The sequence below is a fragment of the Musca vetustissima genome, unplaced genomic scaffold, assembly GCF_032173495.1.
Source record: "Musca vetustissima isolate MV318-11 ecotype Yass unplaced genomic scaffold, APGP_CSIRO_Mvet_v1 utg31259, whole genome shotgun sequence".
Taxonomy (NCBI): Eukaryota; Metazoa; Arthropoda; class Insecta; order Diptera; family Muscidae; genus Musca; species Musca vetustissima.
In genome coordinates, this window is record NW_026875744.1 from 89,951 (window position 1) to 101,369 (window position 11,419).

Genomic DNA, 11,419 nt, shown 5'->3' on the forward strand with positions numbered 1-11,419 from the left:
GTATAATTGTACATATTTTTTATTTTAATTTGAGAAATATGTGTTTAAATTTTATTGGTAATTGCCGGTAACGTACATATCCATGGTTGTTGGACTGTCAGCAATCGATAAAAAAGCTAATGTTAGTGTGTACTCCGCTTACTGCGGTGTACACACTATCACTTTTCAATGGCACTCTTGCTGACAGTCCAAAATGATTATTTGTACTCCTCTTAAGACTTTCTTCTATTATAAAAATTGGTTATATTTAATCCATGGCCTATAAATAAGGTCACCAAGGGAGACCAGCTGATTATCGATACCTCTCATGTTTGCTGTCAAAATACATTATTGTGAATTGACTTCCATTATGAAAACGTAAACAAAGTCGAAATTTTTGACATTAGACTTGAGAAAAAACAGCTGTTTTCCGATTTCGATTGCTATCTTGGTGACCTTATTAATAGATCTTGATTTAATCCAAATATTGCACATGGTTGGCAACACTACACATCGAATTCAAGTAGAAATTACAAATTTTGACAGTTAATCAAGACATCAGCTGTGCTAAATGGACTACCTATTCATTGTGTCATGCCAAAACCTGCAAGAATGTAAAATTTTTTACTACATACGATAACAATTTTCCCTTTGTGATATCGAAGAAAATAGTAAAAATTAGTAGATTATTGCAGTACGGGAACAGACCAAAAGAAACGACTTATCGAAAAGTCCATTAATCGAAATACATCAGCTGATTTTCTCTCCTTTTATATCAGCATTATGCATCACCCTCATTCGTAAACAATACCTGCTTATTCTCCATTTTCTTTTGAGTTAGTTTCTAGCAGTCGTTTTCGGCTGTCTCCCTTTATTCGTAGCATGTGGAACGTTTTTTAATACGGTTGGTTCATTCGATTACATCGATACATACATACATCAACATTCAGACAAACAGCCAGCCCGTCGGAGTCATTCAGCCTAAACATTGAATGAAATTCAATGAAAACTTTGAAAATAAAGATTCTATAAATACTAATAATGATGTAAAAGGAGAGAAATTGTGCAAAATCCAAGGAAACAGTTAATAAGGTAATAAACGACATACAACAGCCAACAAAATAATGAAGAAGAATTCGATTGCTGGTGGATGCATGGACAACTTGTGATTTGTGGCATTTTTTGTGGTAAGTCAATCAGTCGACGTCGTCGTTGGCTGTTTTGTGTGTTCTCACTCTCGCATAGAACAAAACAAAATAATAATAATAATTTTGATTTGTTTATTCTCATTGTATGTGTGGGTGTTTGTGTACGCGAGCGGTATGTCATTTTTTATTTACATTGCGGAAAATCAAATGAAAAGCGCCCTACCTACACCACCGTATGAGAAGGGCTTTGTTATGAGTGGCTGGCAATGTGAAGGAGGCGGTACAAGTAAATATTTGTCGTAATGTACACGTCAAAACGGCAAGGGTTTTTGCAAAAACAAATTTTGAACTAACTTCAAACCTAAAGACCTTGAATTCTGTATTTGCGATTGGAACAAAGATCTTCAGCCTTTGCGATATGTATAGGCTCAAAAGCATATCCATAATTTATTCGATATACGGGTTAATGTACTCTTTGTTTTGCAATGCTGCTTCTACTTTCCTGTGTTTAGAATCTAAACAACAACCCCCTCAACCGCTTCCACAACTCGACATACAAAACCACCGCCATTACCTACAATTGTGTTTCTAAGCAGGATACATTGAGAGCTCGCCACCATAGAAAATAAAGAACCAACCAATTAGAGCAGTGGCGATCAGCAGAACATTGTTTACATTCCACAAAAAAAAAGAAAAAAACGCGGATTGAGTACAAAAAATCAAATCAGAGGCGTTTTGTGCGATGTGTTATCAGTTAAACACTGCCTCCTACTAACAGACCTACATTCATATACATATTTATTAATCGTGTAATAGTTTAGTTTTCGTATCAAGGGGATGAAAACTAAAACAAAAGATTTGTTTCCAGATTTACTGGCAGCAGTAGCACTAGAACAGCAACAACAACGCCGACAACAATTAAGCACACATTTTTAATTGTAATTTAAAATATTTTTTTGTTCTAAAAATAATCAAAGCGTAACGTCAACGCGATTTTAAATGTATAGCTAACTTTTTTGTAATCATGTTTTGTTTTATTTTGCAGATAGAAGATAACGGAGGCTTTTTCATATGCAATTTTGGATACAGTATTTTTAAAAATAAACCTCACACACAAACCGCAGCTGGAAACGTTTTGTCAATTACTGCCACAACCACCACAACAAGCTCGACCATCATCAGACCAGAAACCATTATCCACAAAGTATCAGCTAAACACGTTACTTTTTTTTGTATAGCAATTCAAAACCTTAACTACCAACAAATCAAACCGAACCACTCCAACAACAACAAGTATATGCAATATTATCATAGCAATCCGCAATGTCATTACTACGTCAGTTTTTTGGTTCCTCATCGAATACATGGGTTCGTGCCCTTATTATATTCTGTTTAGCATGGGCTTTTCTTGTCTATGTTTTTGTAACCAAATTAAATCCGCCATCTACCGAGGAACCTGACAACACTTCGAAACGTATCAATCAAGCATTGCAGTTGTTGGAAGCATCACGCCAGCGAAATCAGGAGCTACAAGAAATGATTGATACCCTGCTGAAGTGAGTATATTTAATATATGATTTTTATTTTATCAATGTTTATTTTTTGATAGAAAAAGAAGAGTTAGATTTAGAGGAACAATACTTATTGAAAGCCCGGCCGAGGATAGTTTTGAAGTCTTGGTAACAATGATATCTGTGGAAATCCATGCTCCAAAGTTCCGCAAAGATATATATTTGTTCATGACTTTTAAAATTCGAGTACCAACTAATTATTTGAAGTTGTTTGGAGTGTTTAATACATCCTTATTCCAATATTCCACCGTGACCCTTATATACTTTCTCCTATGTTGCCAAAATAGCATAGTTTTTGGTCGCCCTTCGACGGATGATTGAAAAATTTCTTCTTTGGACAGGTACCAACACCGGTCACGCAATAAAATATCGTTTTATTTTTTGTAGGTTGATTTTCTCCTATGGACAAATCCCTTGACTGAATCAAATTGTTAATAGAAAATTATACAATTACAGTTTTTAATCAAATATTATAGAATATTCGCAATCAGCATTTCAACGACTTCAAATTGAACCCTTATTGCCTTAGAATACAAAGGTTCCAGAGGAAATTTCAAAACTATCCGCCACCGGACCTTAAACGATAGTTTTACCCAAATTTGTCAAGACCATGTGGAATTTGAATTTTCCAAATCCTACTCAGGTTCACATAAACGAAATAATGCTCACCATTTACATCTCAAATGGAGCTGAGAAATCCAAGTCTGTAGTGACATTTTATGATCTGTATCGTGAAAATTCCGTCCAAAAGAGTAGTAAGGTGGTCTTCACACAGGCTCTTCTAAGAATTCTGGTGGATTTTTTCAATTTAGTAGTTAATAAGTGGTCTAACAGACTCGATAATTTCAATATAGTCTGGTACCTAACAAAGATTGACGATTTGGAATAATACATGAACATCATTTATAGACCGCGAATTGATTGACCAGCCCCCTGGGTATCAACATATCGCTAATTTGCTGCAAGGCAGGCATAAATCGATTTAGCAGAATATGTTTTTTTCAATTGATTTAGGCCTTACAAGGAACAACGGAAATTTTAAAGCTTCTCCATTGGAATATGAACGAGATATTCAACTAATTTTTTTGCACATCTTGTATATCATATTTAAGAATCGGCACAAGTAGCACTGATAGTCGTTCAAAAAATATGGACATTAAACCCCACGGCAGTCGTTTAAAAAAATGATAAAAAGCCAATCTAATAGCTTTGATAGTCGTTCAAAAAATATTTTAAAAATCCATGCCTCAACTAGATTTTCTCGTTCATCAAATTCTATTCAAAATTTGGCTAAAACCTTTTTTTTCCTATATCTAAGTAAAATCTCATAAAATTTAAAAAACAAAAATTAATTCAACAAGAATTAATATTTAATTTTCATTACATATTTAATTTTCTCTCTCTTTTCAGTGATGACCGCGTGGATAAACAATCAGCACAGAGGCTAATACAAAAATTGGAATACAATATAAAAAATCCCTTAGGCATAGAATCGAAACCAGATGTACCCCAACCATTTGGTAGTCCATCAAATGAACCAACATTGGAATATGAATTACTACGAAGGCGTATTCAAACAAACATTGCCGAAATATGGAATTTCTTTAGCAACGAACTGGGGAAAATACGAAAACAAGTTGATCCGAATATGAAAGAAGATATTAACAGTGTATTAATAATGGGAGCTGAACACAAACGTTCATTGCTCAGTGATATGGAACGTCTGCGCCAATTGGACGGTTATGAGGCATGGCGTCATCAGGAAGCTAAAGATTTAAGTGATTTAGTACAGAGACGTTTGAGATATTTACAAAATCCAACCGACTGTTCGAAAGCCAAGAAATTAGTATGCAAATTGAATAAGGGATGTGGTTATGGTTGTCAGCTACATCATGCAGTATATTGTTTCATAGTCGCCTATGCCACCGAACGTACATTGATACTGAAATCGAAAGGTTGGCGTTATCACAAAGGTGGCTGGGAAGAGGTTTTTCAACCTGTATCAGATTCTTGTCTAGACATTGGACCAGCTAGGGCTAATAACTGGCCCGGTAGACCAGAATCTCAAGTTTTGGTATTGCCAATTATAGATTCGCTAATGCCACGACCACCATATTTACCGCTGGCAATACCTGAAGATATTTCACATCGACTAAAACGTTTACACAGTGAACCGATTGTCTGGTGGGTAGGACAATTTTTAAAGTACTTACTTCGGCCACAGAAGGGTACACAGGAATTTTTGGAAAATAGCATGGCCAAGTTGGGTTGGAAGAAACCTATTGTTGGGTAAGTTTGAGAAAAATGAATAATTGATTTTTTATTAATAATTGAAGAGAAACACAAGAACCAAGGTCTAGATTCCAATGCCACTTTTAGTGCAAACAACTAAATATAAAAAAAGTGGGACATTGCAAATGTAATTTTCCGCTCAAAGGCAAATGTAGTTCATATTTCTATATCTTCTGTAAACATTGATGTACGCTTTGTTTCTATGTTTATCGATTGTACCACATAATTGCAGAACAATGTCAAATGTACTGATAGTTCCTTATCAATTACGACACATAAATATTTGAAATGTGTAACCTATTTCACATTATCATTGAAGAAATTATTGATAGCGGTTGATACATTTTTTTCTCATTTCATATCTGAAGCTCAAATATTCAATCAAATATATTTAAAATAAGCGCTAAGAATTGAATGAATCTAGAAAAGACAATAAGATAATGACACTGAAAGTCGTAGAAAAATTCTTCACAAACATTTTGGGGCAGAGTTCCGAAGGGGATCTCTCTAAAGTTGGGATATTAGACGACCTCGTGTTCATCAATGTTTTACAGTTTGGTGTCAGGGTACCAACTGTATTCGAATGGAACCTTGAGCGCCTCAAGAAGTATTTTTAGGCTTAGTTATCATGTCCGTACCACGGTACGAGGATATGCCATGGCTGACCTCAAATCCTCACACAAAAACCTAATATAGAAAAACTATAATTCAACTGCGATTGACTTCGAGGGAAAATCAACGAGATAGTGGATGTTATGAATCGAAGAATTATTATGGTTGCGGCGATCCAGGAAATGAAGCTGAACGACACGTCATAAGGAAGGATCGTATGAGAGGTGGAGGATTAGCATTCCTATTGAATCATTCTGTACAGGACATCTCGCTTGAGCTAGACTCTAATGACCCATACATGGAATGTATGGGGGTAGCGGTCAAGTGTGGTATCGCTGAGGTAGATGTGCTTAACGTTTACATTCCGTCGTTAAACAGCTGGGGCACCGTTACTTAGTCTGGGAAGTAAGAAATTTACCAATCGTTGCTTCAGAGAAGCAGAAAAGAATTTCAGGGTCATTTCCACGCATATAACGGAAGGACTCAACAAGAACAGACCTTGTAATAGGACACTTATGACGGTGTTGGTCCTTTCGAAGGCAATCGATACCGTCAGTCACGCCAAGTTGTTCGAGGACGCCGAGAGAACAACCCTCCAGCTAAGTTTGAAACGTTGAATCGTGAATTATATGTGTAGACTGTTGGATCGTGAATTATATGTGTGTCGTATGTGGAATTCAGAAACAGGAAGTCAAAGGCCGGTAGAGTTAAACAAAAGGTTCCCCAAGGAGGGGTGATATTTTCGGAACCTTTCTAAAATTCAGCGCCCACCGGATGGCATAAGGATCGTAACTTACGCGGATAATTGTATGATTATGGCGTCAGGTCTTAAAATTGATGAAATTTGCGAGAGGCTGAACCATTTTCTTTTGGATATAGCAGACTTTTTCCGGGCGTGGATATCCGAAACTAACTGTTTACCACATGGACAGCGGAGATGCGGCTACCTTTGAATATGTAGGTCGATGGGTCCACAATTCCGAACACCAATTACCACAAGGTTATAGGGGTCACATGCGAAAGCTGTGGCATCTGCGGACGATTTATAAGTCCGCAGATGCCACAGCTTTCGCTATAAGATCAAGAACAAGGTTCTCTAGCCGCTGCACTTGGGGGCTGACAAATAAACCGGTTTGTCGTAAACTTATGGCACCAGTGTGGTACGCAAACATTAGTGCAATGGAAACGTCTTCAACCTGCCAGAATGCCGTCCTGAGGACATCTCCTCTAATAGACAACTTACATGAGGAGACGAAGATCCTTCCTCTGCTTCAACACAACAAGATGTTGTCGATACAATCAATACCTGAATGGGTGTTATAGAAGCAGCCATCCGTATCATTATATAATGGATAGCCACCCAAAAGCAAGGCATGTTAGGAAGGATCTTCATGACATGTAGAGAGAGGTCCAAAAGAAAGCCTCTAGCCATCAACAGGCCTAGTCATACCCACTCATCTAACCCCATCTTTACTTCGGACACAACCGATACAGTGTGAGTAGTCTGAGCACAATCTGGATTATGCCAAGGACTTCTAAGAAATTATGATTTTTGATATGGTGCCTGAATGTTAAGATGTCCTCGATACCATCCATTCCATTGCCAAAGAGGTTGAGTAATGTCGAAGTCGGCCAGAAGGAGAGCCCGTAGAAAGGCGTCTAAATGAATTGACCTTTTTTCGGATTATCAATAAACTAAAAAGGTTCTTCTTTAAAGAAAATTGTAAGGGATAAAGGGAGGTAAAAACCTCTGGTGTCCAGAAGGAAACGAATTGTCCTATTTCAGATTCACAACATACTTTTTAGACCTACTGACTGGATATTTTCAAAATAAATCCAAATTTTGACTTAATACTCTTTTAATGGTTCCGACCCTTTTAGGGCATCTTAACCACCATTGAAGCATTTTCCAGAGTGTAAAGGGCGTTCTCACATAGTAATTTGAATATAGGCAATAGATCTAGGTTGCGGCCTTTTTAAAGCTCTGGGCCATTTTGGGTATCTTAATGGTCATAAATGTATTCTCCAAGGCGTAAAAGATGTTGTTACTAAAAAAATTTCATTATAAGGCAAAAGTTTCGAAATTTAAAATTTGTTGTTCTAATACGCCTAACTATATTGTTAACATTCTGTAAAGGATATATTCTGTCAGTTGTAAGCCTAAAACCTGAGTCACATTCAATATAGAATCAAATAATAATAGTATATCGTATTCATTATGTTTTTAATCTAAATACCATTTCATTAAAATAAATATTTTATTAAGATAATGACACTGAAAGTCGTAGAAAAATTCTTCACAAACATTTTGGGGCAGAGTTCCGAAGGGGATCTCTCTAAAGTTGGGATATTAGACGACCTCGTGTTCATCAATGTTTTACAGTTTGGTGTCAGGGTACCAACTGTATTCGAATGGAACCTTGAGCGCCTCAAGAAGTATTTTTAGGCTTAGTTATCATGTCCGTACCACGGTACGAGGATATGCCATGGCTGACCTCAAATCCTCACACAAAAACCTAATATAGAAAAACTATAATTCAACTGCGATTGACTTCGAGGGAAAATCAACGAGATAGTGGATGTTATGAATCGAAGAATTATTATGGTTGCGGCGATCCAGGAAATGAAGCTAAACGACACGTCATAAGGAAGGATCGTATGAGAGGTGGAGGATTAGCATTCCTATTGAATCATTCTGTACAGGACATCTCGCTTGAGCTAGACTCTAATGACCCATACATGGAATGTATGGGGGTAGCGGTCAAGTGTGGTATCGCTGAGGTAGATGTGCTTAACGTTTACATTCCGTCGTTAAACAGCTGGGGCACCGTTACTTAGTCTGGGAAGTAAGAAATTTACCAATCGTTGCTTCAGAGAAGCAGAAAAGAATTTCAGGGTCATTTCCACGCATATAACGGAAGGACTCAACCAGAACAGACCTTGTAATAGGACACTTATGACGGTGTTGGTCCTTTCGAAGGCAATCGATACCGTCAGTCACGCCAAGTTGTTCGAGGACGTCGAGAGAACAACCCTCCAGCTAAGTTTGAAACGTTGAATCGTGAATTATATGTGTAGACTGTTGGATCGTGAATTATATGTGTGTCGTATGTGGAATTCAGAAACAGGAAGTCAAAGGCCGGTAGAGTTAAACAAAAGGTTCCCCAAGGAGGGGTGATATTTTCGGAACCTTTCTAAAATTCAGCGCCCACCGGATGGCATAAGGATCGTAACTTACGCGGATAATTGTATGATTATGGCGTCAGGTCTTAAAATTGATGAAATTTGCGAGAGGCTGAACCATTTTCTTTTGGATATAGCAGACTTTTTCCGGGCGTGGATATCCGAAACTAACTGTTTACCACATGGACAGCGGAGATGCGGCTACCTTTGAATATGTAGGTCGATGGGTCCACAATTCCGAACACCAATTACCACAAGGTTATAGGGGTCACATGCGAAAGCTGTGGCATCTGCGGACGATTTATAAGTCCGCAGATGCCACAGCTTTCGCTATAAGATCAAGAACAAGGTTCTCTAGCCGCTGCACTTGGGGGCTGACAAATAAACCGGTCTGTCGTAAACTTATGGCACCAGTGTGGTACGCAAACATTAGTGCAATGGAAACGTCTTCAACCTGCCAGAATGCCGTCCTGAGGACATCTCCTCTAATAGACAACTTACATGAGGAGACGAAGATCCTTCCTCTGCTTCAACACAACAAGATGTTGTCGATACAATCAATACCTGAATGGGTGTTATAGAAGCAGCCATCCGTATCATTATCTAATGGATAGCCACCCAAAAGCAAGGCATGTTAGGAAGGATCTTCATGACATGTAGAGAGAGGTCCAAAAGAAAGTCTCTAGCCATCAACAGGCCTAGTCATACCCACTCATCTAACCCCATCTTTACTTCGGACACAACCGATACAGTGTGAGTAGTCTGAGCACAATCTGGAAAATTATGCCAAGGACTTCTAAGAAATTATGATTTTTGATATGGTGCCTGAATGTTAAGATGTCCTCGATACCATCCATTCCATTGCCAAAGAGGTTGAGTAATGTCGAAGTCGGCCAGAAGGAGAGCCCGTAGAAAGGCGTCTAAATGAATTGACCTTTTTTCGGATTATCAATAAACTAAAAAGGTTCTTCTTTAAAGAAAATTGTAAGGGATAAAGGGAGGTAAAAACCTCTGGTGTCCAGAAGGAAACGAATTGTCCTATTTCAGATTCACAACATACTTTTTAGACCTACTGACTGGATATTTTCAAAATAAATCCAAATTTTGACTTAATACTCTTTTAATGGTTCCGACCCTTTTAGGGCATCTTAACCACCATTGAAGCATTTTCCAGAGTGTAAAGGGCGTTCTCACATAGTAATTTGAATATAGGCAATAGATCTAGGTTGCGGCCTTTTTAAAGCTCTGGGCCATTTTGGGTATCTTAATGGTCATAAATGTATTCTCCAAGGCGTAAAAGATGTTGTTACTAAAAAAATTTCATTATAAGGCAAAAGTTTCGAAATTTAAAATTTGTTGTTCTAATACGCCTAACTATATTGTTAACATTCTGTAAAGGATATATTCTGTCAGTTGTAAGCCTAAAACCTGAGTCACATTCAATATAGAATCAAATAATAGTATATCGTATTCATTATGTTTTTAATCTAAATACCATTTCATTAAAATAAATATTTTATTTCAAAATTTTCAGCGTCCATGTTCGACGAACCGATAAGGTAGGTACAGAGGCAGCTTTTCACAGTATTGACGAATACATGACACATGTCGAGGATTATTATTTAACACAAGAGATTAACGGTACGAGTATGACGAGACGTATATTTTTGGCATCGGACGATGCCCGTGTTATCGATGAGGCACGCAAAAAATATCCACAATATGAGATAATTGGCGATGCTGAGGTGGCACGAATGGCAGCTGTTTCCACACGTTACACAGATACCGGTCTAAATGGCATTATCTTGGATATACATCTCTTATCGATATCCGATTATTTAGTGTGCACCTTTAGTTCACAAGTTTGCCGTGTGGCATATGAAATAATGCAAACTTTATATCCCGATGCAGGACATCGTTTTAAATCGCTGGACGATATATATTATTATGGCGGACAAAATCAACATAATCGACAAGTTGTTATACCGCACAAGGCTAGAAATCATGATGAATTACAATTGCGACCAGGAGATTTGGTAGGTGTTGCTGGCAATCACTGGGACGGATTTTCCAAGGGGAAAAATACACGCACCAATCAAGTTGGTCTGTTTCCATCGTTTAAAGTTGTTGACAAGGTGGAGACGGCCAAATTGCCCACTTATCCCAATGTGTAAATATTTTATTTATTATTTTGTATTTATTTATTTAGAAAGACAACAAATGTTCAGGACTATTTAGGATTTCCTTTTTAAAAAAATCGAAGACAAACAGAGCTGTGAGGCTTTTATTTGTCCTCTGTATTTTCCGTTTTTTTTGTGTATGTGTAAATACTTTAGTGTTTGTTTTTGTCAGTTTGTGTGTTTTTTTGTTTTGCAATGTGTAATGTAGATCATACATAAGGCTCCTCCATTATGCAGTCCATCCTTGTAACTATAATTCCTATATTATAGAGAAAATTGCCATTAACTTTTCTATATTTATATTTTTTAAATATTTTCTATTTTTTTTTTTGAAATTTTATTTATATATACATATACACTTTATTTTAAAACTTAGAATGAATCTCATCATTGGATTTTAGATTGATATTAAACTGCCACAATTTGGTTTATTGTATTGTACACTCGTATTAGG

At 37.1% G+C, this 11,419-nt stretch overlaps 1 protein-coding gene across 1 annotated transcript; it reads left to right on the forward strand.

Moving 5' to 3' along the window:
• The first annotated feature begins 2,450 nt into the window (after positions 1 to 2,450).
• On the forward strand, positions 2,451 to 10,981 carry LOC133338280 (alpha-(1,6)-fucosyltransferase). Its single transcript, XM_061546457.1, has 3 exons — positions 2,451 to 2,683; positions 4,109 to 4,987; positions 10,320 to 10,981. Exons 1-3 carry the CDS (start codon positions 2,451 to 2,453, stop codon positions 10,957 to 10,959), a joined length of 1,752 nt encoding a protein of 583 aa, XP_061402441.1. The 3' UTR covers positions 10,960 to 10,981.
• Positions 10,982 to 11,419: the final 438 nt, after the last annotated feature.

Bases quoted from the DNA above. Each gene is read 5' to 3' on its own strand.
- LOC133338280 (XM_061546457.1), top strand. From the start codon at position 2,451: ATGTCATTACTACGTCAGTTTTTTGGTTCCTCATCGAATACATGGGTT. The intron at 2,684-4,108 runs GTGAGTATATTT...CTCTCTTTTCAG, and splicing joins ATGATTGATACCCTGCTGAA to TGATGACCGCGTGGATAAAC. The intron at 4,988-10,319 runs GTAAGTTTGAGA...CAAAATTTTCAG, and splicing joins TGGAAGAAACCTATTGTTGG to CGTCCATGTTCGACGAACCG.